The 26,884-nt window shown below is 49.2% G+C and overlaps 1 protein-coding gene across 10 annotated transcripts in view; it reads left to right on the top strand.

The window, feature by feature from the left end:
• The window catches only part of Rbpms (RNA binding protein, mRNA processing factor), a 138,534-nt gene that overhangs the window by 96,097 nt on the left and 15,553 nt on the right, over positions 1-26,884 (top strand). For 4 of the 10 annotated variants that reach the window (XR_007592576.1, XR_007592577.1, XM_050146709.1 and 1 more), the window contains exon 6: positions 21,281-21,417. The exons of 3 other annotated variants lie outside the window; for them this stretch is intronic. Coding sequence is in view for 5 of the 7 variants with exons in the window: in XM_050146709.1 (XP_050002666.1) it covers positions 21,281-21,417 (137 nt within the window). In the remaining 2 variants the exon portion in view is untranslated. Of the gene's footprint in view, positions 1-21,280; positions 21,418-23,928; positions 26,197-26,884 lie in introns of those variants that run through there. 3 more of the 10 variants (XM_050146711.1, XM_050146705.1, XM_050146706.1) reach the window with 1 other exon arrangement.

Genomic DNA, 26,884 nt, shown 5'->3' with positions numbered 1-26,884 from the left:
CTCGGCTGACCTTGTCATCCGCTAGTGTTCCCTCTGGGAACTGTGATTTTTCCATGTCCTCTCCGCTGTTACCGTTTTCTGAGAAGCACCCCACAGACTCCCGGTGCCTGAGTGAATGTAGACTGGTGGGTCCAGTTACACGGTACAGCATTGATCTGTTTAGCGACCTGTCAGGTGGACTTGGCAGTGGGCTCAGAATTTGGGGGTTGGAAAGCCCAGAGGATGAGGAACTGACGTGAATGCCGCTTTTTGTCGCTGCTCTCACATGACTACCCTGCAAAGTGCGCTCTGTCACCTCTAGAGGAAGCGTGTTCTCTGATTTGATTATACAGCAAACATTCACCTGCATGGTTCTGAATCGATACCTGTTGGACTGAAATGAGGACCCGGTGTGCAGTATCCCGGGGAGGAAGGAAGCAATGGTTCCTGCTTGACAGAGCTGCCAAGAAGTTGGTGGCAGTCATGGCTGTCAGGAAAATCTTGGCCCCACTGTGAGGGATGTGGGAAAGATGCTACATCTTAATCTAGATAGGACCTGACTGCTGGCCATGCATGCTCCGTTCGTGCTGGGGAACAGAGTGGGAAACCGGGTTTTAGAGTGTGATGGTGGCCGTGCCTGTAGACCCCAATATCTGACAGTTCTGGTTCTGGCAGCTGTGGTCAAGTTCAGTGACCTGCACAAAGGCATTTAATCTTTCTGTGCTCCTGTTCGCTCACCTATAAGAAGAAAGTTATGTTTTCGTCACGTGATGGCTCAAAGCTAACAAAGCCGTATCACAAGATCACCCACGTCAAGAGTAGGAAGGCAGAAATATATGTGGGGTAGCAGGTGAATGCAAGATGTCATCCAGTTTTATTTTTATAGAGCATTTGGCTCGCTGTTCTTTCCCCACAGTTGATGGGTGTTAGCATTGTGTGGCTTCAGCCATTTGTCCTTTCTTGCGGGTTTGGGAGAAAGAGAGAGTGGTACGATTCCAGGAACGTAGTATGTCTTCTCGACTAATTTGGGGGGGGAGGGGGGGAGGATGGTGTATCATGCAGGATCTCCCTGTGTGGCCCTGGGTAACTAACTGGAGCTCCAGGGTACATTAACCTGGCTTTGAATTAAGGCATTCTGCTGCTTATCTGCCTCTCTTGTCTGCTGTTTGTGGGTGTGTGCCTCTGCACTCAGATTAACTGTATTTCGCTAGTAAAATCATGGGGTTTGAGTACACCATTAATCCCAGCACTCGGGAGGCAGGCAGGTGTCTGTGAGCTACAGAGCGAGTTTCAGGACAGCTAGACCTGGCCCAGCCTTTGTAGTCATAGTGATAGCTGTGCCCTGTGCCTGTTGCTCCTACAGTTAGGGCTCCTGGATTTGTCTACACTCAACATTGAGCAGGGAGATGTGCGCCCAGAGTGTTTTCACAGCATGGATTTATATGCTTTTATGTTCCTAAATCTGGTCATAATAGCTTACTGTCCTCAAATGTGGAAGGAGCGACACCGTAAGGGTATATAAAAATGTACAATCTTGCCGGGCTGTGGTGGCGCACGCCTTTAATCACAGCACTTGGGAGGCAGAGGCAGGCGGATCTGTGTGAGTTCGAGGCCAGCCTGGTCTACAAGAGCTGGACTGGCTCCAAGACTATAGAGAAACCCTGTCTCAAAAAAAACAAGAAAAGAAAGAAAAAAATGTACAATTTTTACCGCATATTGTGGGTGCTGGGCACCAAACTCAGGTCCCGGGAGAAGAGAAAGTGCTCTAACCTGCTGAGCCATTTTTCTCGCAACCTCCTCCCCAGGACATAGTTTTGGGATACACTGAAATGTAGGTATGTAAGAAGTATAACTTAGATTGTGTTTCTCATCGTGCACATGGAATTTAATTGAATAAATGCTTCTGAGTTTAACTGCAGTGTACCTATATTGAACCTTATATTGTACCTGAAGGCAGAGGCAACCAATACCTATTAGTGCTTTTGCTTGGCCTAAACAGATCTCCTTGTTGGCCAGTAAATGCCTGAAGACGACCTTGACTTTCTGGTCTTTCTGCCACCTCCTCCCAAGTGCTGCGGTAACTGGTGTTCACACTGTGGCCATTTTCTTGCGTCACTGGGCACGAATCTTCTGCGGATGGAGCTACTGACTCCTGGTCCTCAGTTGAGTTTTGAGCAGATTGTCAGTGGACTCCAGAACTCTGCTGTAAACCAGCTTCCGGGGTTTTGATTCTGTGGGTTCCTAGCTAGGATTTGACTCTGAATTGTGTGTACAGATGTGTGTGAGCAGGTGCATGTGCACATGTAAGTGCATGTGGAGGCCAGATGTTAACCTCGGGTGGTCCGCCGTTACACATACACATGAATTTTTAGACTCACTTTAAGCGATCCTAATGTACAGATGTATTGGGGGTCGTCAGTAAAGCACAGAATTAAACAACCTTTAGCCTGTTCCTTGTAACTCCCCCTTGCCCTTGCAGCCTCCAAAGCAGGTCTGTAAGTACTTACATGGCTGGCAAGGCATAGTCTTAGGAAAATCAGAACCCATCTTTATTTGCCCGCATAGTACTGTCCAGGTTTACACCTGAAGAGTTTTGTGACCATTTGGAACCGTGAAGTCCTTGTAAGTGTGAGCCAGGGTGGGGTTTAGTCTCCCTGTCTGAAGCTCCCAGTGACCACAGAAGGGCTCTGTGCTTCTGTCTTCCGGAGAGCAGCAACACAGCGCACGGCATTGCAAACTCTGAAGACATCTGTCTGTCCCTTGCCTGCTCTGACAGTGAGGTGCTGGGAACTCTACTCCCTCTCTCCATAAGCTGGACCCTTGGGGAGGTGGGGACCCGTCAGGGGACAGGAAGCAAAGAAAAGATTCTGACTTGTAGGTTTTTGAGGGCTAAGGGTGGAACCATGACTCCATAAACCGCTCCCTCGGGTGTTTGTTCATGTAAACTTTTCATAGTATAGACAGTCTGTGTATAGTATGTGTATGTATGTGTGTATGGTATACTCATGTGTGCACACCTTTGTACAGGTGAATGTGGAGGACAGGGCAGCCTTGGTGCATCTTACTTTCTCTGTCACTACCTACCTTATTTCTGAAAACTAGGGTCTCTTTGGACCTGGATCTGAGTGACTAGCCAGCAAACCTCAGGGACCTTCCTGACTCCAACCCCTCCCTGCAAGTGCTGAGAGCCAGAGCCACCCCCACTGTTTTAAGCAGCAAGGATTTCACCAACCAAGCCATCTTCCCAATCACATGCTCTCAGGATTAAAAAATACATGATTATTATTATTATGCAGGACCAGAAGATAGCTGTCATCTTTGCCATGTTTGGTTTTGATGTATGCATTTAGCTCTTCCCATTGCTGGGACTAGATTCCTGACACACTTACCACACAGTTTGAAGGTGCAATCCACCATAACCAAGAAGGCACAGCGGTAAGGAGGAAGGAAGCGGTACAGTTGTGTCTGCCGCCTCAACCAGAGAGATGCATGCTGGGGCTCTGTCTCCTTCTTTCGCTCAGTCCCAGGTCCCAGCCCTTGGAAAGGGGCTTCCATCCTTGTGCAAGCGTGACTAGAAATGCCCCCCCAGACATGTCTAGAGCTTCATCCTAGGTGATAGTGAATCGTAGTCTTGGGTAGAGTTGCAGACAGGAGCCAGAGCTCTGTGAACACCAAGTGCTCTGTCCGCTGTGCAGCATCCCCAGCCCCGAGTCTCTCTTTCCCCCAGCCTTCTCCTTAGACTTAAATATAGAAGGTTCTCAGTTTTCTTCAGGGTTGGAGAGATGACCTAGTACTGCTAACCCCGACTGTCTGATTCCATCCCTGGGCCCCAAATGCTGTCCTCTGATCTCCACAGTTAGTTGCTCTAGTGTGCACATGGCCACACTTGCACACACACAGAATGAATGTTTTAAAAATGCATTCAGGGGCTGGAGAGATGGCTCAGTGGTTAAGAGCATTGCCTTATCTTCCAAAGGTCCTGAGTTCAAATCCCAGCAACCACATGGTGGGTCACAACCATCTGGAATGAGGTCTGGTGCCCTCTTCTGGCCTGCAGACATACACACAGACAGAATATTGTATACATAATAAATAAATAAGTATTTAAAAAATTAAAAAATAAAAATGCATTCATTATTTCACTTTATAAAGTTTCATGTTTTATCCAATTTTTTCTTTTCTAAAAAGAGGCCACAGGGTGGTGGTGGCGCAAGCCTTTAATCCCAGCTCTTGGGAGGCAGAGGCAGGCTGATCTCTGTGAGTTCGAGGCCAGCCTGGTCTACAAGAGCTAGTTCCAGGACAGGCTCCAAAGCTACAGAGAAACCCTGTCTCGAATAACCATAAAGAAAGAAAGAAGGGGGGGGGGGGGAGAAAAGGCCATAAATGAGAGGTTAAAATTCCAATCTTGGGCTCATCAGATGAATCCCCTGGTAAAGGTGCTTGGTACCACACCTGAAGACCCCGTGGTAGGAGGAGATATCTGATTCCTGATACTTGCTCTCTGGCCTCCACATGCATGCTGCAATACACAAAGGATGATGATGATGGTGGTGGTGGTGATAATGATAATAATAATAACCTTCAAACAATCAGAAATCTTCCCACCATCCAGAAGCACCCTATTCGCATTCTGTGTACCCTTCTGTGGCACGTGTGTATAAAACACAGATCCTGCTGTGTTGTTTGGGTTTTCAGCTTCACTCCTCAGCCTGCTTCCTCCACCATCCAGCTCCTCTTCCTCCTCAGCCTCTATCCTCCACCCTAAGGGCTTGGGGTGATGCCGGGCGATGGTGGCGCACGCCTGCCTTTAATCCCAGCACTCGGGAGGCAGAGGCAGGCGGATCTCTGTGAGTTCGAGACCACCCTGGTCTACAGAGCTAGTTCCAGGACAGGCTCCAAAGCCACAGAGAAACCCTGTCTCGAAAAACAAAAAAAAGGGGGGGGGGGAACTTGGGGGTGAGAAAGGGGTGGGTCCTAGCTGAAGGACATTTCTTTTGCTGACTGGCGGAGACAGAGTGGAGACTGGAGGACACTCCCCTGCCTCAAAGCTTTCACCACTCACTGCCTTGAGCAGAGCAGTACATGAATAGTCTCCAGGTATTAATAAGAAACCAGGGCCTTAACTATCTCCTTGGAGTAGCCTAGAAAGCCCTCAGGGCCACTCTGAGGTGGATGAGAGGACGCATGTCTTTGTTTATTCCTTTGTCTTAGCTATGTCTACTGGTTTTGATGGGTGAGATCCTAGCATAAGCTGGGCATGATGACTCAAGCCTGTAACCTCCACACTCTAGAGGCTGAGGCAGGAAAATTGACTTGGAGGCCAGACTGGGCTAAGTTTTAAGACCCTGTCCAAAACAACAACAACAACAAAGAAGGCTGGAGGGAAACTCTAATGGGGGAGAGGGTGTCTTCAGCGAGTCAGAGGCAACAGGAAACGGTGAAGAAACGTGTGATCGCAGGCATTCCAGGCCCGCCCGTGGCACTGGAGACCCTTTTCAGTGCCCGCCCTACCCCCACACAATCAGGTGCAGGGTGGAGGCCAGGAGGCCGCACTCCTGGGTGGGAAGAGGGACCAGTGGCTTCTGCCTTTTGTCAGCAGGCCTAGGAAGACAACAGGTCTAGGGAGAGAGGTTGTCCTTGCTGGGAGCAGTTTGAATCTGGTGATACAGGAGCAACAGTGGTCAACACCCCAAATGACCTCCTCTAGGGACACCAGGTACCAAGGCCCTAGAAGGCAAGGATGGTAAGACCAGCCCACGCCGACAAAACCCTAGAACTGCGACAACAAACATCCTTTTAAGGAGAATCCATCTTTCACCGAGCCCTTCTGCCTTAGTCACTTTCTGTTGACGCAGTGAAATACCTGAGAAGATTTGACTTACAAAGGAAAGAGGTTTATTTTGGCTCAGCTCTGAGTCTGATTGGTTTGGGCCCATTGCCTAGGGCACATGCCCTTCATGGCGTGAGCACGTGACCAAAAAAAAAAAAACCTCAGTTTATCACCAAGAGGCAAAGAAAGAAAGGGCGTGCTCCCAGTGACCGGAGACCTCATTAGGTCACACTAAAAGTTTCCACCCTGTACAGTGAGCCTGTAAAATGGCCTCTGGGGGACATTTCAGATCCAGCCCTAGTTCTCAGTGTTGGCCGTCTATCTCCATCTATCTCGCTCCTCTCTCCAAACTTATCTGCCCCTGTAGTGGTTGGCGTTTGTGATTTTAGTAATTTAATAACATTAAAATAACAGGAGATGCTCAGTTTTGGTGATACTGTGTCTAACTAGACATAGCTTATTTCAAACGTAAATTAAGTTGTTATACAGCTGGCTTTGAATTCTTGATGTTCTGCCTCCACCCCCAAGAGACCACACCTAATTTAGTATCTGTTTCAGTGTCAGAGCGTGGATCTGCTGTAACTAGAAACGCAATCTCAGGAGTCAGGTTTCCAGCAGCTCTCGTGGACCAGAAGTCTGCACCCATGTCCTGGGCTTTCTCCTAACTGCAGTGCTTAAATCCTGCACCAAAATCTCAGTAATGGCGCACACCTTTAATCCCAGCACTGGCAGGCAGAGGCAGGCCTCTGTGAGCCACCCTGATCTACAGAGCAAGTGCCAGGATAGGCTCCTGTTGAAATAAGGAGCGGCGGGGCTGCGTCCCCAGCACCCCAGCTGCCTGCTAGCTCACGCCCGAAATAATAACACACAAATTGTATTCTTTTAAACACTGCTTGGCCCATTTCTCTCTAGCCTTTTCTCGGCTAACTCTCGCACCTGGACTAGCCCATTTCTAATAATTGTTTGTAGCACCCCAAGGTGCGCTTACCGGGAAGATTCTAGCCTACGTCCATCCTGGGTTGGAGCTGCCTGGGAGAGCGAAGCCTGGCGTCTCTGCTCCAGAGAGCAGAGCTGTCGGGTCTGAGCTCACTTCCTCCCAGCATCCTCTTCTGTTTACTCCTCCCACCTATGTTTTAACCTATCAGGGCCAGCCAAGCAGTTTTTTTATTGCTTAACCAATGAAATCAACAGATATATGACACTCCCACATCAGGCTCCAAAGCTCACAGAGAAACCTTGTCTTGAAAAAAAAAATCTCAGTAACTCTAGCCCATCTTTTAAAAAAATCAAGGAATTTGTCATCCAGATAATTCTCCTCACCTGTGCGTTCTAAACTCAGTTTACTGATGGAAGTATTTACATATACAATAAGTGTACAGGAGTCATTACATTTGTGACAAAGTCTCCTGTAACTCTGGCTTTGACCTCCCAAATCTGTGCTACCCCTCTTGAGATCCAAGCGTCTTCTTGCCTCAGTTGCTTGTTGGGTCTTTGTTGCTAACAACTGTTGGAAATTCTTGTTTCTTCTTGCCGTCCACCCTTATGGTCCTCGAATAAGCAGCAGCCGCTGCCTGTGCAGGACAGCAGTTCTCAGTGTGGTCCTCCCACCCTAGGTGGTCTCTGACCAGAGTCCATGAAGTCTAGACTGTTTCCTCCTACCCTCAGCCCTTTCTGCTATTCATTTCTGTTACGCACTATGGGCTGTATCCCTCAGCCCTCGCTATCCTCGAGAGACTAGTTTCCATTCCTAACCGTACAGCGGTGGGCATCACTACTAGGCCACTTGTTCATTCGTTTGTTCATTTATCAAGACAGGGTTTCTCTTTGTAGCCTTTGTGGTCCTGAAACTCACTCTGTAGATCAGGCTGGCCCCAAACTCACAGGTCCACCTGCCCCTGTCTCCCTAGTGCAGGCTGGGATTAAAAGTGTGCGCCATCACCACCAGGCTTTTTTTATACGAGGACAGCGGCACTGACATTTGCTAGTTAAAATTATATTCTTTACACTTGACTATTAAAGAATAAAAATTTTATCTAATAATGTTGGAGTAGCACTTTCCGCTGAGCTGGTGATTCAGCAGCAGACCATGTGGCAGATGAGTGAGACCTGGGTTGGGTCCCACTCCTTGCTCGGGTCTCCAGCACTACAAAGACAAACACACGTTCATCTGTCTGAACTTGGAAGTGCACCAGCATATCTCGCATATATACATGTACGTGTGCATGTATGTAAATAAAAATACACGCTTTTGTGATCATAAATTGAATGCGGCAAGTGTGCAAGATCAGCTTGCCGTTTTAATCAGAATAACTTAAACAATAAAATTAAAGTTTTTATTAGAAATTAACGCTCTAGGGCCAGGCGGTGGTGGTTGCACGCCTTTAATCCTCCCCAAATTAAAGCTTTAATTAACTGAAAATATAGTTTAGAAAACTTTTCTGTTATCATGAGTTATAGGCTCCCAACTTAGAGCTGTGAAAGTGGTGGATTTTTTTACTGCATAGTGAAATGAGTGTACAGTTGGACGATCCACATACGCACCCAGTGTTTTTCTAATGGCATGATCTATCACAAAGCCATGGGTGAGGAAGACAGTCCTTCTAAAGAAGTGCTTGATTTCAGTGTAGCAGAATATGAAAGTTGATTGCCATTTTAGACTCCATGGTGCAGTGTAGCTTTCAGAACCGCTGCTTGCCCAGTCTGAAGGCAGAGAGGAAGGCCACGTCAAACACGTTCTCTTCTGTGGAATCTGGATTTGACTCTCTCCGTGACACCAAGCAGCAGGGGTCTTAGATGTGGGAGAGAGGTGACCTTGGGGGGGGGGGGCATTGGACAGAAAGGCAAGGAATAAATCTCCACAAAGTACATTTTAATATACATGTAAAATGTATATCAAAGCCCATTGTTAGGTTTTTGTTTTTGTTTTTGTTTTTTTTTTTTTGGTCAGGTTTCGTTGTGGTATCAGGGAGCATCTACAGCCTGACTGGTTTGGTTGATAGTGTTCTGAGACCGTATTTTCCTCATGTACTAGAACCAAAACACTGTTGAGATAGATTTAATTAGAAGCAGATGTGAGGACCTAAGTTGCCTTTTAATAAACTAAACACTAAAAAGATTTGCAACGCTGTGGCGCTAAAGCCTCTTTTTACGTGTTTTAGAATGTGAAGGGTGCCCTGCCCTCTTCCCCCAAATAGTCTATTTACATTAATGACTTTTTTAACTACATGATTTCGTTTAGCCCTTTAAGAAATACAGGTATCAGTTAGTGTTACCCGAAGTCGTTGGTGGGTTTCTCCTGTTCGTCTTTATTGTCGTGGTGCCCTGCACACATCTTTTCTCTCGGCACCGCCTGAGATATAAAGAAGGTTCCAAGCCAGAGTAACAAACCACCAGTGATGTCTAGCATACCTGAGCACTAGTTTCTGCCCCCAACACTGCGTGCGTGAGCCAAGCACAATGGTACAGGCCAGTGAAGGCTGGAGGACTGGAATTTCAAGATCGTGTTGGGCCACTCAAGACTATCTTTAAAGATTTTTTTTTTTTTTTAAAGACTGTTGGTAAGCATGTAAAGTTAACATTTGTTCCTGGTTGCGCGGCCATCGGAATCTGCAGGGGTCAGCAATGGACTTTGCTTTGGCAGCAGTTAGAGCTAGACTGGGTGGGCCTGGGCTTCTGCTTTCTGCCTTTCAAACATAGATGACTCCTCCTAGGTGATGAATGACCCATCCTGTTTGCCCCTCCTTCCTATTAGACATTAAAAATTTTTACCTTTTTTTTTTTTTTTTTTTGAGACAGGGTTTCTCTGTAGCTTTGGAGCCTGTCCTGGAACTAGCTCTTGCCTGGTTCTGCCCGCCTTAAAATTGTATTATAATGCCTTAAAACCACCACACATGGCCAACCAGTGGTGGCACACACCTTTAATCCCAGCACTCGGAGGCAGAGGCAGGAGAACTCTGACTGAGTTCGAGGCCAGCCTGGTCTGCAAGAGCCAGTTCCAGGACAGGCTCCAAAGCTACACAGAGAAACCCTGTTTCAAAAAACTGAAAAGAAAAAAAAAAAATACAGTTTTAAAAATACATAATTTCATAGTCATTTGTCTCTTAATGTAGCTGTTTAAATTTAACAATATCTATATATTTAGAAGTTAGATGCTGAAAATTGCTATTCCAGGGGAATGTATTTCATTTATTTGGTTGGTTTTTGTTTTATTTTGTTTCGTTTCAAGATAGGGTCTCTCTGTGCAACAGCCTTTGCTGTCCTGGAAGTAGCTCTTAGAGACCAGGCTGCCCTGCCTCTGCCTCCCAAGTGCTGGGATTAAAGGCTTGTGCCACCACTGCCTGGCAAGAATATATTTTAATATATGGTGGGTGAATGACAGGCCAAAAAAAAAAAATACAGATAGCTGTTCAGATGGGATTATCCACTCATACAATGCTATTGTCGCGTTCATTCCCAGCTGTAGGCCCGTGAATTTCATACCTACTTGTGGAATTCCCTGTAACCAAGGCTCTTTCTAGAAAGATCGGAGACATGATCTCCGCTGGGAGAGGGCAAGGAGTGGGAAAGCCTTGGCTGTAAGGCTTTTGCCTACTGAGGTCTCCTCCGCTGCATCCTGCAGCAAGGTGGCCTCTGGGAGCTCTGCTGTACTAAGGAGGAAATAGTTTAATTAGTGGCGGGAGGTGGCAGAGTGTCTCTCCGTCCCTAATGAAAGCCCCCCCCCCCTTGAAGGTCAAGGAGATCAAGCTTGTCAAACAGCAGCAGCCCTGTAAGGGAAGCAGTAGTGAATTCCTCTCCCAATTCTCTCACTTGAGTTTCGCCAGCATTTGAGGGGAGGAGAGAGAAATTGGGTTAGACTGTTACCCTAGAGGAAACAGGCCTGCGCGGACCATTAGCATGGGGCCGAACCGAGAGCTGGTTGTGGTCTTACAGACACTTGATGAGGCTGAGGGCCCTGGACAGGATTGCATGACGGCATCTGGGACGCTTTCTGCCTGTTAGCTTTGCATGGGGGAAACCTCAGGAGGCAGACTGTGTATAAAAAGATGGCCAGGCTAGAGAAGCCATGCGTGCATCCAAACTTTACTGGTGGAGGGAGTCCCCAGAAGCCCATAGCTGGGGCCACTGCAAAGGCCACAGCAGGCAGGCTACCTGCTGGATCTAGGAACGCTGCATGCCAGGCAAAAGGTTTTGATCTACCCCATACCAGGACACACCCTGACAGCATGCTGTCAAAGTACCCCTCCTAAGGAGGGGCTTGGGGGGCTTAGTTTTTTTTTTTTTTCATTTTTTAAACCCTTGTGTGATTTTTGTCTTGCTTAAAACAATTCTTATTATCCCAAGATTGTGTAGGTCAGTTCCAGACATATGGGTTAATTAGCGGGGTCCTTCATTTTGTGGTCTCTGCAGAGCTAGAATGAATGCATTGGCCAGGCTGCAGCCCTTGTCTGTTGTTCTAGGGCTGTAGGAGAGTTTGGGTGCTGGAAGTTATAAGTACTTGACCAGGAGTGTGATTTTTTTTTTTTTTTAAGCTGTTGCATCATCTGGAATTGCTAGCCTCCCACCGTGTGAGGCAGGATCCTCTCTGTGTGTCCTGGCGCAGAGTGAGCCTTTCCCTCTCCTCTTGGGTGGTGCAAGGCCTTTTAGGTGTTGCTGGAGCCTAAATGTGGTAGGAAAGGAAAACAAGTGTTAAAAAGCCCACTCCTCCCTCATGGTTTCGAGGAAAAGACAGGTGTACTGAAAAAAAACAGGTTGATCAAAACATTCCCCGGGCAGCGGAAGTCACCAGTCGCTCAGGACCCACACTGTGTGGAGTCTCTTAGTGGGTTTTAAAGAAGGCCTGGTTTGGGGTTGGTGTGTATGGAGCTACAGGGTCCATGTGTGGAGCCCACGGAACAGCTTTGGCGGTCGTTTTCACCTCATTTGGAACGACTGAGATCTGATCAGCCAGAGAGTCACCACGTAGGTTAGACAGCCGCGGGAGTCCCCCTGGCATTTCCACAGGGGCCATGGGGATCAAACTCAGGGCCTCATCTCTCAACCACTTGACTGGGCTGTTTCCCCAGTGGACACTCGCACAGGAAAGATTGCTGTCTCCTTGGTTTGTGGTTTATTTCTGCTGGACGTGGGCATGAGCTTGGTTCTTTTGCGCCCCCCCCCCCCCCCCCCGGATATATCAAATGTAAAGAAAATAGCGTCACCAACAACAGAAATTCACCACTCGTACATAATGGACTTTTGGCCATTAATTCCTTAAGATCACTTGGGGATGGGGTCTCTTTGCGATGGTTGTTACTCTGCCGGGCCAATATGGTATTCTCTCTTAAGTACAGAGCAGTGTTACTTCCCATCTTTCATTTTCACACTGATTTTTAAAAATAAAGTGTCAGCCTTCTTAAGAAAAAGGTCCTCCTTCGGGGTTTGTCCATTTTCTTTGCCTTCACGGTCTTGTCTTTGTTCTCACGAGCAATGAGATCAGAGGTTTGGGGAGTGCAGGGTGCCCTTTGCCCTTTGAACAGGACCGCATCCTGGGTTCACATGGCAGTCCCCCCTGACTGCTGTGATGTCCATGGCTGGAGTTAGGAGAGACTGGATTCGGGTGCCTGGGGTGGAACACCTTACCTTAAGGTCCTTACCAAGTTTATTCATTGGTATTTTTGAGGCAGTCAGGTGCATTTTGCCAGGAGTTACGTTGACTGTATGAGTAGCTGTAGAATCTGTGTCGACCTTTGCTAATAAAATTGGTTTCCGTGTCCACCTTCTCCCGCACCTTTTAAAGACGATTAGCAATTCTGTCCATACAGAGCGCCAACACTGGACGCAGAGGCATGCCCTCCAAGTTTAATCCGTCATCTTTTCTAAGCACAAACCATTTTTCCCTAGCACTGTGTTATTTCAGCGGAGATTTCCTTTGGATAAGTGTAGTATAGATGTGTTTGATAAACTGTCATTAAAAGTTATTTAAAAGATTATTTTATTATATAATAAACATTTCTCAACTTGCTCAAGCTCTTTCCCTAAAATAGCAATTTAACTGGACTTCTGGCAAATACTAACTGAATAAAGAACCTAGTAATTGTGAGATGTTAAATTTAGCAATTAGCAGCCTCAGTGTCAAATGCCAGGAAAGATCTTTAAGGAAAAAGAAAAAAAAAAAACCTGATGATTCTTTGAAAGGAATTTGAAAGTATATATAATGATTTTTCCACTCGGCCCTTCTTTCTTCTCCCCCAAAGAACCTGAAGCAGCTCCGTGGAAAGTTTAGAAATGGCCTTTTCTCTCCTCATCTCCCTGGTCAGCTATCTTCAGGGCCACTGGTCCACCAGACATCCCAGGAGTCTCCAGCCTCAACTCGGAGGTCCTCAGTTAGAACCGAGACTTCTCACTTCCCACTGGCTCCCAGGTCTTCTGTGGAGCCTGTGGCTGATCTAGTTCTGAGGGTTTAGATTAGGTAACAGGCACTCTCTGAGGGGACAATAATCCTGTTGGCAAAAGCGCGAGAATTCGGTCTCTTTATTACCAGATCTGGGGACTGGATCCCCAGAAAGAGCAAAATGTTCCAGAAGATTGATTTCTTGTACCAAGACAGATTTGGCAATCAGCAGACTAAAGGGGAGGCTGGGTGTCTCAGGAGGTGGCAGTAGGAACATGTCCCCACCCACAAGACTGCCTGAAGGCACTAGGTGTAGTACGCGTTGTAGGTAGGCCTGCAGTGGTGGCTTGCATCATTAACCCCAGCACTTGAGAGGCAGAAGACAAGTGGGTCTCTGAGTTCAAGGTCAGCCTGGTCTACAGAGCAAGTTCCATCACTACAGAGAAACCCCATCTCGAAAAAACGGGGGGGGGGTGTTCCTTCATCCCTTTCTCACTGGCAATCCTCCTCCCCATCTGCCCATCATTTTGCCGGTACTAGATTCCTTTCCTCACAGTGCTGAGGCCCAGCATCTCGTCCACAGCACTGGGGTAGGTGTCCCTGTGAGAAGCCGCTGCAGGCTGGCTGGTGGGCCCGATGGACTGGGAGCTGGAACACAGACGAGGCTGGCAGGCACCACTACAATGGCCCTTTTCCCAAATTTAAAAAAAAAAAGAAATAAATAAAAAATTAAAACAAAACAAACAACCTTTAATCCCAGAACTAGGGGTATGCAAAGGCAAGAGGATCTGAGTTCAAGAGCAGCCTGATGACCTTATCAGAAGATCAAAGCAGTGTGTAGATGCGCCACTGTCCGACTATTGCCCGCATTTCACTGAGGTGAAGAATCAAGTCGGGATGGTGGTGCACACTGCCTGTGATCCCAGCACTTTGGGGGATCAGGAATTCAAGGTCATCCTTGGCTATATAGGGCTTGAGGCTGGCTCTGGCTGCACAGGGCCTTTTGCTCCCTCCCTCCCTCCCTCTCTTCCTTTTAATAATGAGATATCAAGCTCACACACAGATTTGAAAAGGTTTACCCAGATTAGATGCCTGTCTGAGATCTACCTGCTTCAGTAGGTGACAGGGATTTCAACCCCTGGGCCTGCTGTTTCTGGGATTACAAATCTGTGTTGCTCTGACTTTGCGGCTTCTTCCCCGTTTTTATTTTTTAAAATGAAATTAAATGTATTTCTGTTTTATTCTTACTGGCAAACCCAAGGTCTTGTTGATACTAGACAAGTGTGCTTCTGACTTACATTCCAGCACCCTCCCATTTCTTCTTTGGTGAGATAGACTTGGCCAAAGAGGAGGCTCTAAGCTTTACCTAAGGGTAGCTGAACCATTGCTACCCTGAGATGGCCGAGGCACCCCAGGAGTCCTCACAGGGTTCCTGTGTGCCTCTCCTGCCCTGAAAAGCCACTGTGACAAACACACACATTTCCCCGACAAAGAGAAGAGCCCCTTAGAGTATGAAGTTCATCTGCAGCATTGCTCTTTGGTCATCCCGAGACAGAAGCTCGGAGCCTTGGTCAAAGGCCTCCAGTTTCCTTTTGACATTTAATTGCCTTTAACCAGGTTAGGGTGCCCTGTTTCACAAATGAACCCCGCTTGTCATTGACTGCCCGGGAGTGAGTCCCGCACTCAGGAATGGGGGAGGGGTTGCTGAGGTCGGCATTTGCAGAGTCCTAAGCGCCTGTGTCTCACCAGAAAGTTGACGGTGTGACCGTCTGCACCACTGAAACCCAAGCCTTTGTTACGACTCTTACACTTGTGAAGTTTTTGTAGAAAGAGTGCAGGCAAGCATAACCAGTCAGGACTGTGGGTGCGTGGGTTCCTCAGGCAGCCTTAGGAATGCAGCACGGGCCCTGGATGGATGCTCAGGGGAAGTGGAGTCAGGTGCCCCAAAGGCCCTTGAGTGGCTGTTCAGTGAACTAGACTGAAGATGTCTGGGCACAGCTGGAGGGCATGGAGCTTTTAAGGATGCTTTCTACTCTTAAAGAGCCCCGTGCATTTTAAACGAGAGATGGTAGCCAGTGGTGTGATGTAAAGAGAGTGAACACGACTCTAAGGAAGTTGATAGCAACACAACTCACAAAAGAATGAAAAGGAAAGAGTGTATCCCAAAGCAGCGCTTCTGAGTTTGGGTTGGCATGGGGCCGTTATCTTATGGTCCAGCTGTTTTCTTGCATGATAAATAAACTTTGGGGCTGGAGAGATGTGCACAGATGATGCTCACAGATGTTCATTGATCCTCCAGATGCCCCCACGTCAGGTGGCTCACAACTGCTTGTAACTACAGCTTCAGGGAATTCAGACAGCCACACAGACTGTATGGATTTGGCCTCAGTTTGTTCTGGGATATATGTCTCTGTGACCTGCATCCAGGAGGGTGGGAAGGAGGCGGAACCCTGGGAAGGGTGGGGTAGTACAGTCCCTTGAACAGACTAGACTGGCTTGTTTGGCTCTTGTTACTTGAGGCAGGGTCTTCTGCCGCCTGGGTCCCTCATCCTGCCGCTGCCTTCCAAGTGCTGAGATTATAGCTGTGAGCCCCCATTCTGCTTCTCACTGCGGCGCGTGTGTGCACGCACACATACAAGCATATTCAGTGCGGATGAGTTTGAGTGTATATGTGGAATTGGGTCCCACCTTCCACCTTGTTTTTGAGGCAAGGTCTCTCGTTTCTGCTGGTACCCCAGGTCTCTAGCTAGCTGGTCCTCAAGCTTCTTGTGCGATCTTCATGTCTCCTGGCATCATGCCTCTTGGGATTACAGAGCCCGCTACCGCATTTGACTCTTGGGGTTCTAGGGATTCAAACTCAGGTCATCAGGTTTGCACAAGAAGCTCTTTTATGGACCCAGCCATCTTGCTGGACCCTAACTGCAGTGTTAATTTAAACTTCTGTGAGTCTATAGGAAAACATTACAACTTTTCGGTTACTTATCTTTAATAGTTTTGTTTAGTTTTACCATTTATCATGGCTGTTTTAACATTGCCCTTTTTTAGCCTTTGGACCTCTTACATTCTAGGGGTGAGAAAGGCCCCTTGTCCTCCTGATTCATAAGATATTGTTTTTCATTGTCTGTAAAGGTAGTGATATTTCTTTATTTGCATGAGGCATGCTGGGAACGTTTTCATGTGTCTGTTATTTGCTCAGAATTATTTACACAACAGCAGACATGTACCAGTGTTCCGTTTCTGTGACCGCGATAAAACCCCACAAGCAAAAGCAACTTGGAAGGAAGGGTCTTACGTGGTTTACTCAGCCCCCTCAGTGTTCACAGTGAACATGGCAGGACTAAGGCCATCACTGTGGAGGAGTGCTGCCCACTGGCTTGCTCATCCTGCTTTCATAACCGACTCAGGGTCACCTGCCTGGTGGTGACTTTGCCCACGGTGAGCTGGGCCTCTTCATATCCATATTAATCCGCACAGATAGACCCACAGGCCAGTCTGATGGAGGCATTTTCTCACTTGAAGTTCCTTCCTCCCAGATGACCCCGGCTTCTGTCAAGTTGAGCTGTGCAGAGGTCCCCATATTGTTCCTGTGACATGAGACCGTGGCCTCTCCTCAGCCTCCGGGCTTGAGTGCAGTTGTCTCGTGGGCTGGCAGGCCTGGGAATGGACTCGCCGGAGGCACTAGCTCTGTCAGCACAGCTGCAGGCCACAGGATGGAAGGGAAGAAAAATGTCCCCGTGCAGGAAATGGTGACCTGACTCTGAAGAGACAGTTCTCTTCCTGCCTGAGCTCCAGGGTCCCCTCACCCCTCACAAAGGAAGCAGATTCTTTAAAACTGTGCTTGCATTGGGTGGCTTCCTCACCCGGACCAGCTGGAACTCACAGGAATGTGGCCATTAGAAGGACAGCCACTAAGAGCAGCAAGTAAAGACCAGGCAGTCTTGGGCGTGTGTTCAGCAAACTTCCCCTGTGAATCACTTTCCCTTCGCTCGGGGTTTAAGCTGCTGCAGTGTTAGGAAACACCTAGGGAGGTGGTGGAAGTCGCCAACAGCCAGATGGGGACCTACTCAGGGAGCAGGAGTGGATATCTTCAGTGACGTAGACTTGGAGGCAGGGGGGTACAGTGGCTGGGAGTCTGTGTTCTCGATGCCGGAGCGACTAGGCTAGACGCTGCATGAGACCCCCGTTTCTCCAGAATGAAAGGAGCTGATGCTAATGCCTCCGAGTAGCACTGGACACAGTGTGGACCAGTCACCTGCTACTGGCATTATGTCGCCTCTGTTTTATTGTGACTAGGAGTTAGCAATTGGAACTGAGAAGTAGACCTTCTGAGCTCAGATCCCAGCTCTCACAAATAGCTGTGGGCCTGTAGGCCCAGCCCCACGCAGGGTGGAGACGGGGCTGACCACTATCCTAGCTCCAGGTTCAGTGAGCAGAACACTACACACTACACATCCTCCTCTGCTTCTTGCTGCTTCTCTCTCTCTCTCTCTCTCTCTCTCTCTCTCTCTCTTTCTCTCTCTCGCATGCACGAGCATATATATATGGTAGGAAAAGGGTTTGGTTGATGAGTTTAGTGTATTTACATTGGGATAGAAAGCAAAATGGTTTTGTGAGTTGTACCAAGTAACTGATGTGGGGATTCTTAGAGCTTAGTGTTCTTCTGTATGTTTCTTTCCTGTGGTTTATTTCCACTCTGGAGGCAGGATGCTTCATTTACTAACTGCAAGTGCTTGGCTGTCTGCTAGTCCTGGGCTGGGCTTGGGCACGCTGGAGTAAGAACTCACCTCCCAGGAGGCCGTCTGATTGGCTTGGGAGGGTAGGAGTGCAGTGGAAAGCAAGGGAGGCTACGGGTCCCAACCTGGGAGAAGAAGCATCCACTGTTGAGTAACAATAAGCCAGCTGACCTGAGAGAGCAGTCCTGGAGGCCAGGGAGGGAGGGAGGGAGAGAGGGAGGAGGCTGGCAGGCAGGTAGGCACAGCCTAGACCACCTGGAAAACAGGAAATCCAGGGCTTCTTAGACCATCCTGGGAGTCAAAGCGACTTCACGGGGCCTTTAAAAGGGGGGTGTCATGAGGCCAAGTTGTGTACTTCAGTTATACTGGCTTCTGAAGTAGCAAGCTAGACAGTCTCAAGAGACCGCCTCTAATGCAGGGTGGGTGGCTGAAGTCGGAGTGCACGGTAACGTTGAATCCAGGCCCAGAGAGAAAGCAAGGCGACTATCAAGGGTGCCTGTCTCAGGCAAGCAGTCAGTTGAGCATTGTATTGTGCCGCATTTCCAAATAGAACCTTCCAGGCGGCGAAATTAATGCCTATTAAAGGGTCTCCAGGGACCGGAAGCTTGGTCTTCTCTTTCTCTTCACCATCTTGTTAGCTTGAATGGAGAAGTGATGGTTAGGGAATGGGTCACTGCTCTCCGGACTCTCCCTGCCCCTTCAACAGGCTTCGCTCTGTAGTCTTGTCATATTAGCCAGCAGAAAGACATCATCCCAGGATGTTTTAAGAGACTTTCGGCCTGGAAAGATGGCTTCTAGGTGGAGGTTGTGTCCCCAGCACCAGCTGTCTCCGGTCGTTCAGGGAACCATAAATCCCTTCTTGGAAGTGGGTAGAGGGACTGCATGCGGTCAGCCCAGCACTGCGGAGTCTAACATCCCGCTCTGCTGGGCGGGCTGCGCTTGTGCAGATGCCTGCAGGTGAATTGTGGATGTGTGAGAGGTCACATGCCAGGATAAAAGTGTAGGCAGACTTGGAAATCTCAACTTCAGCAGGCAGATGGAGATTGAAGCCTGAGGCCATCTTCATTGTCCCCTCTTCCCCCCCATTTAATGCTCTGTCTCGTGGGCATAATAAACCAGCTGACTTGAGAAGTCTATCCCGTCAAGACAGTTCCCCAGTCCAGCATCCCAGAGCTTTATGGCTGCACCGAAAAATAAATGACCAGAGAATCATTTCACCTCTTAAAAGTCGTTTATACTTAGGGGTTAGAGAGATGGCTCAGCGGTTAATAGCACTAGGCTGCTATTCTGGGGGACCTGGGTTCAATTCCCAGCACCCACATGGCAGCTCACATCTGTCTGTAACTCCAGTCCCAAGGCATCTGATACCTTCACACCAGTGCACATAAAATAAATTTAAATGAATTATTTAACATCATCATTTACACTTAAAGAATGGGGTGAGGTGGGATTTCTCCCTCTCTTTAAAGTGTTTGCAGAGCCACTGAAAACCTCACCTTTGTCTAAGAAGGGAGCTCGGGCCCTGGTGGGTGTGGCCTACGTTCTTTCTGCCTCCAGAGGCTGACACTCCTGCTTCTCTGCTGGTGGATGGGGCTCCTTCCCCCCAGTCATCCTGTTACAGTGTGACTGGGGACCACAGACTAGCTGCAGCCAAGCGTGGCCCTCTCCTGGCTTCTACCAGTTGGTACCGGTTGGCACGGCAGGCCGGATAAGCATGAGCTAGGTGTGAGTGCGCTAGGGCTAGGGCGTGAGACTCTCTTGACTTTTATAAAAGACATGGTGTCTTAAAATAGCCTGGTAGCTAAAATAACAACAACAACAATAATAGCTTGCCATTTCTGAGAGAGGTTTTTTAAAATTTAAGGTCCCCGTTTTTGGCAGCAGCGAGTTTCCACTAGCCAGGCTCCCACAAGAACAATTCTAATGGAAAGCAGGTGGTCCCTTCATGACCGGAAATGCAGGATCTGCAGGACTTTCAGCCCTCTGAGGGATTCCCCGAGCCTTGGGCCACAACCCAGGCCTTGAAGTAGATGCATGGACTTGGCAATTTTTGTTTATTGTTTCCCTGGCTGAGAGCACTAATCAGTTGTACACTCAGCGGTAGTGCTGGTCTCCGCCACCTTGATGCTCAGTCTGTCTCTCACCTGGGTTTTAACTGTTCTTTTTCTGTGAGATGGTGTGGGGAGGGAGGGGAGAAGGGGGGAGGTCAGCCATGGTGCATTTAGCTGGTGTTGGGAACAGCAGGAACTACCTCTGTGTGTTAGCCAACCACCCTGCCTCCTCCCCGTGCCTGTCTCATGCACACTTAATGGTTGCTCTGCAGAGCGGAGCCGCACCCAGGACACCCAGCACCGCGGTTTGCTCTCCTCCATGCTCTTCCCTTATTGGTGGTCCTGGCTAGATCCAGTGCTTCTAGGGCTGGGGAGGATGAAGGGTGACAGGCTCCTGGGAGGTGACTCTTGACCTCAGGTCACACACCCCCTAGATTTCTGGGTCATCCGGCGAGGCAGTTGCTAATGGCTTTTTACAGTCACCCCTTCCTGCCTCCCTCAGCTGTCTGGGGAAGCGTCCTCCGTATACTTGGTTTCAGATGTTGACAGGTGAGAAAAGCAAATATTGAGATTGCTGCTTTCCAGAGCCCATCAAGCAGCAGTGTTGCCTGTACCGAGCTTGCTGGTGCGCCTGCCTCTACTTTTAACAGATTGCTTCCCGGTGCACTGGGCAGTCGGGCAAGTGACCTTCCGTCTGGCAACTGCGGCTTGACCCAAATAGATTCTGAGCTATACAGAGAGTTGTTAGACCAAGCAGTCAGAGCAAACAGCTGCTGTAGACCTTCCTCTTACATCTCTCGGGAGCCTAACTTTAACTGAGACGTTTGAGATTCTTCACTTGTCTGAGTTTGTAATGCCCTAGGTGTCCTGTGTTCCCAGTATTTGGCCCTGCACTTCTGACACAGTATTGAAAGGTGCTTTATCATGGCCTGTTTGCCCGTAGCAATATTGACGGCCTGTTGGGGTCCTTCCAGTAACCCTTGTTCTCTGAAAGGCACCCAGAAGGTTCTCATGGGATGTCTCCTGCTCGCTCTCTCTTCCTCCCATCCCTCAGGGGACCACACTCTCTTCCAGCAGGAAATTCCCACTGTTGTTCGGCCCCAGCTACAGTTGGAGAAACAACCTCACTAGGCAGGGAGTACACACGAGCCTTATTTGTTCCAAACTTCCGGTTCCTTTGCTTAGAGTTTGGGGAACCAGAATGAGAGTAACTGGACCCCTGCCGTCGACCTGGGCTCGGGGTTGCTGGTGGTTGTGTCTTCTGATGTGGAAGCCACGGTTTGGGACGCACTAACTCTTGCCTATTCTTTTCTTGCAGATGAGCTCACAGTGCCTGCACTTTACCCCAGTAGCCCTGAAGTGTGGGCCCCGTACCCTCTGTACCCGGCGGAGTTAGCGCCTGCTCTGCCTCCTCCTGCTGCTGCTTTCACCTATCCCGCCTCACTGCATGCCCAGGTAATTTATCCCCCTCGGCCACCACTCCACTCACTCCACCACCGGCCCTCCGACCTGGTCCCCCAGAGCACACCACGTGACTAACACCTATCCAGCTAACAGATCCACCTTCAGTAAGTGAATGATCCCCTCCGGGACTTACGAGGACCGTCTGTCAGCCATGATCCCACCCCACTGCCTGATGTCTCCCCCAAAGGACACCTCTCTCTTCTTAATGATTTCACCCTCATCTCACACGCACAGACCGGGGCAGGCTTCCCCTCTTGGCTCCCAGACAGCAAAAAGGGCATCACAGGAGCTTAAGGGTGTGTGTGTGCGCGTGTGAGCCTGTGTGTGTGTGTGTGTTGTGAAAGGGAAGCATGTACTCGAGGCACGAGTTTTAACGTGTGTTTGGTATGCGTGTAGAAAGAGACTCCTGCTCTCTTGTCCACAGGGAGGTGAGGGACTGGAGGGAGGCTTCCAAGAGGAAGCCTGGTCCTCCGCACGGTGCAGGGAAGACTGCCGTGTGAGGAAAGGCACTTGTCAGGGGCATGTTTCTGCAGTTTCCTTGCTCAGTTAAGAAAAAGAAAAAGCCTGAGCTTTATAAACAAGCGCCTGCTTCTCCCCAAATACAGAGAGAGGCATCCCAAGTGCGTTCTCTTCCCCTGGAGGCCATGGGTCCCTGCAGTCTGCCTCGTGTGAGGGTAATAGTGAGAGCTGAGCTTCACCCTCGGAAAGAAAAATACAGATTCTGTTTGTCTTGCTACATATGCCATTCAACCTGGCCTCTTAAAAATTACCAGGCAGCCGGGCGGTGGTGGCGCACGCCTTTAATCCCAGCACTCGCGAGGCAGAGGCAGGCGGATCTCTGTGAGTTCGAGACCAGCCTGGTCTACAAGAGCTAGTTCCAGGACAGGCTCCAAAACCACAGAGAAACCCTGTCTCAAAAAAACAAACAACAAAAAAAATGACCAGGCAATCAGCTGGCAAGATGACTCATTGGGCAAAGGCCCAACAGCTTGAGTTCAAACCCCAGGACCCACGTGGTGGAAGAGAGAACTGACTTCTGCTAGTTAGATATCCTCTGCCTTCCACACGCGTGTGCAGGCAGACATGCACACTAAATAAATTCAATAAATCTTCTTAGATTGTCAGGCTCGTCAGGTGGAGTGTGTGTTCATTTTGCCTGGTATTTGTTTCCAAGACTGGATGAAACCTGTAGGTACAGCCAGTGTACCCAAGCCACCGGGTCAGGACTCCTGCAGGCACCGGTGCTTTTGGCCTGCGCTGCTCTCCCGGGCGTCCCGGCTCCAGGCAGGCAGAGCTCCAAGGGAAGCCCTTGTGTGGTGTCCTGTGCCCTGGGAACAGAAACTGCCCTCTGCGGGGAGAAAGCAGCTTGGAAAGTGAGAAGTGCAGAGGCCGTGATGGTCGCCTTGGTACAGGAAGCAAATCCAAGTCAAGAACTAGACATGCCTTCTGCCTTTCCACCCTCTGCCTGGCGTTTCTGCATCAGTGTTTGTTAACCCTCATGCCTAGGTACAGGCAGGAGCAACTAGGTTGTGGCTGTCTTTAGCGGAGTCATTAATGTTTTTGTGCTGTGGATAACTTTATTGACAACAAAGACCAACTGCAAACCCCTCTTGTGCGCCCCACACCTCATGTGCAGGTATGGCCCCTCTCGTATGGCGCAGGAGCAGAGCAACAGACAGTCGGGGGCGTTAGTGGTTTGTGCCATGAAACCATGCAAGGTTGCACAGAGTCTTTTGAGAAAGTGCGGCTTCGGGTAGAAAGCCATTCACTGCCGCCCGGAGAGTCAAGACTTGACATTGTCCAGAAAGACCTGGGAAGACTGGCTTGCTTTGGTCGTGATGTGGCATGAAATCTGGAGTGATCTGTAGGATACAGAGGGTGAAGGTTCTAACAAGGGGCTCAAGGAGATTTAGGAAGCCTACGTCACTGTGAGAAAGGATGGAGAGATTAGATGGATCGTAGCCATGTGCCTCACCCACATCGCTCCTCTTAGCTCAGCCCTCAGCCCTAGACCTGGCGGAACTCCGATCTGCTGGTGGTGAAATCCGTGTCTTGAGTCTCACTTCTTTGGACTCATTTAAATGAACAGACTCGTCCATGTTGGAGTGAACTGGTAGAAACTTTGCAGACAACTGGTCCAGCCCGTTGCACAGCTGAGGAAACGGGGACTTGCCCAAGTCACAGTGGCTCCCGGGTTCTAGAGCAGGTCTGTCACCTGCTTCCCTTGCTGACTTACACAGCAAGGTGCTGGCTTACCACAGACTTTTTCCTCTTAGTAGAATTTTGGTGAGGCCTCGCTCCAGTGACTGCTTAGGGTTTTGGAGGCCAAGATGGCTTCTGAGAATCCTCACTGGAGGGGAGCAGAGTTGGGGGCCCCTTCCTAGGTGCCTGGGGTTTTGTTTTGGAAACTTGAGTGCTTTGGAGCGTCTTCTAATTTTGCTTTTTTTATTTTTTACAATGTTGTGCTTTGTTTTGAGACATGGATTTTTTTTTTTCTTCTAGTGTTTCTCTCCAGAGGCAAAGCCCAACACACCTGTCTTTTGTCCACTTCTCCAGCAAATTAGATTTGTCTCTGGGAATGTGTTTGTTACATATCAGCCTACTGCAGACCAGCAGAGGGAGCTCCCATGTTGAATTTGTTAGCAGAACCCCCCCCCCGCCCCTTATTTTGCAAAAGAAAAGACCTATTTCTTGATGATATTTGAGAGATTTCAATAAAAATTTTAATCAGAGCAAAAAAAAATGATCTCAAGTAGACTACAGAGTTTGTGTTTTCATGGATGGCGCTGCGGTTTTGGAGCCAAGTTAACCTCTGGCTGAGGTTTGTGAGAAACTGGCCCGTAGAAGCTAGGTTGCGTGTTCCATGGGAGCAGACCCCAAAAGAGCACCCCAGAAGACTGCGCCCAGCGCCAGGCCTTCACCGATGCCGCTTCCATCCTCTTGAGCTCCGAAACCATCCCGAGCTTCATGCCAGAAGATCCTCGTGCCTACAGGTCATCGGCCACCAGAAGTTCTTGCTTCAGCACCAACAAGGCTGCCGTGTCTAGCTAGTGGACACAAGCTCCTGTAATCCCCAGCACTTAGGAGGCAGAGTCCTAGCCAGCCTGGGCTTTAGTGAGATATTCTCTCCACTCCCACCCTCTCCAAACTGGATAAAGTAACAACAGCACAGCCAGTTTCCAACATTAGTGTTTTTACATGGCCATTGCTTTGCCCCCCGGGTCTCTGATGTCCATTCTGTGCATCATCGGCTAGAAGGGGTGTGTTTCGTCTTCCCTTTCTGGAAAGGTAAAGGCCTCACACAGACCCTCCCGCCACCACTGTTCACATCCTTGCCGTTGGGTCTGACTTCATCTTGCTGTGGCAGAAAATGAAACCCGCTGGTCTCACTACAGGGCAGAAGTGGAGCCCCTGTGCCCCCCAGAGGCAGCCCCAGAGTTCTCGGGGAAATGGCTAAGAATGCCCTGCGTGCTGCTACTTCAGGGGACTCTTATTCCTGTGCCACCGTGTTCTCCAACTCATTGCTGCTGCCAGTCGCTCGCTGCAGTGAAGCCTCACCCGTGGACAGGGACAGGCACTTTGAAAATTAGAACAGACTTCCTGGGGCGTGCCCCTGGAGATAGCCAGCCCTGTGACATGCTGGGAAAATTCAGAACTTGTCTATGGGAAAAGAGCCACAGGCAAACACAGTAGAGATCACAAAGGGACAGATGGCCCCAGAGGCAGTGTGGGCATTGCAAGTTTGTGTCCATTGTCAGTATAGCTGGGCGTTTACTCAGCGGGGTGCAGCTTTTTTATTTTTCCAATTTTTATGTGCATGCATGTGGGTGTGCACGCACGTGGAGGTGTGAGGCTGATGAAGGAGCTCATTCTCAATTGGCCTGCAATCTTAATTTCTGATGTCTCCAAGCTTCAGGAACATGAGGCTAAGAATTCTTAGTTTATAAAGCTTTAATAATGTCTGGTACATCATAGTGGCTTAGTAAATGTTGGCTGTTTGGGTTTTGTGTGTGTGTGTGTGTGTGTGTTGCTTTTTAGTTTTTCTTCAGCCTTTTATTTTATTTTATTTTTTGCAGAGATAGGACGGGATAGAACATTCTAGGCGAGCATTTCACCACTGAGTTGTTTCAGCCCCCTTACCCCCCCCCCCACCACCACCACCAAATTTAGACTCTACTGGGGCCATTTCAAGGAATATTTGAACTTGAACTTTCTGCAGGAAGGAAACCTAGGACTCAGCCCAAGCTGCCCGCAAGGCAGTAGAGGTTTGAAACCTCCTTTCTGGCATGATGGGAGACATCCCTCCTTTCTGGCTGTCTGCAGAGGCTGGATGACAGACGGGAGAGACAGGCGGTAGATGTCGCCTGTGACAGCTCCTCCCAGCAGTGTGGTCCTCAGCGCCACCTCTTAGACCACTTCTCTTCCACAGCCAAGGCAGGACACACCCACTGTAGAAGTCCTCTCCTGAAAGGGGGCACCAGGACGCTGGAAATCCAGAGAGCAGCATGGTGCTTGTTGATCCACACGGCTCCCCGCTTCTGTCGGTTAAGCTGCTAAAGAGGAAAGAGAAAGGCACCTGGGTTCTGGGACCTCCCCACGCTCCTCACCTTCTGGTTCTTGACTCCAAGGTCACCTCTGGCACATTGGAAAGCTAGACTTTAGAGCTGTGACCGGAGCCCAGGGATCCTGTTCCTAGCTAAGACACCTTCTCTTCTTGTGACCCTTTCACTGTCTCAGGGTTTGAGCCCCCATCCCCATCTCCCCCCCCCCCCCCCCAAAAAAAACACCCCCCCCCCCCCCCCCCCCCCCCCCCCCCCCCCCCCCCCCCCCCCCCCCCCCAAAAAAAACACCCTAGAAATCCACTTCTTTGTCACTGGTTCAGGGATAAGAGCTCGGGGTCTCCTACAGTGGGCACAGCAGGGCTGTGTTCCTTTGATGCCTGTAATATTAGGTGCCCTGAGCATGTCCTCACCACCCCCATGTGAAACTAAACCCTGGGGTATCTGCACCTGCAGGGTTGTCCTGAGCTCTGATGAAGCCCAGGCCTGAGTCTCTGTGAGCCATGCCTCTAAATGTTCTGATGCAGTCACCTCCTCGGAGCAGTGTAGTGGGGAGGACCAGAGGTCCTACCACCCCATTAGGGCTCTCAGCAACCCATGCAGGAGAGATGGGGTCAAGCTTAGTTGTTGAGTACTCTCCTCCCATGCAGGAGGCCATGGGTTCCATTTCCAGCAACACATAAACTGGACATGGTCGCTCTTGCCTGGGATCCCCCAGCATTTAGGACGGAGAGGCAGGAAGATCACTGGTTCAAGACGCAACTCTCCCGAAAGGCAACAGTCATTTTGTTGTTTGGTTTTTGAAATAGGGCCTCACTCAGCCCAGGCTGTCCTCAAATTTGATTCTTCCTAATTACGGTTTTTGTGTGTGTGAAATGTGTGAGTTTGGATATATGTAT

Source organism: Alexandromys fortis, unplaced genomic scaffold (assembly GCF_014885135.2).
Source record: "Alexandromys fortis isolate MF-2015 unplaced genomic scaffold, M_Fortis_MF-2015_v1.1 scaffold_55, whole genome shotgun sequence".
Lineage (NCBI taxonomy): Eukaryota > Metazoa > Chordata > Mammalia > Rodentia > Cricetidae > Alexandromys > Alexandromys fortis.
The sequence above is the reverse complement of the archived record's forward strand: the minus strand, read 5'-3'. Positions and strand labels throughout refer to the sequence as shown.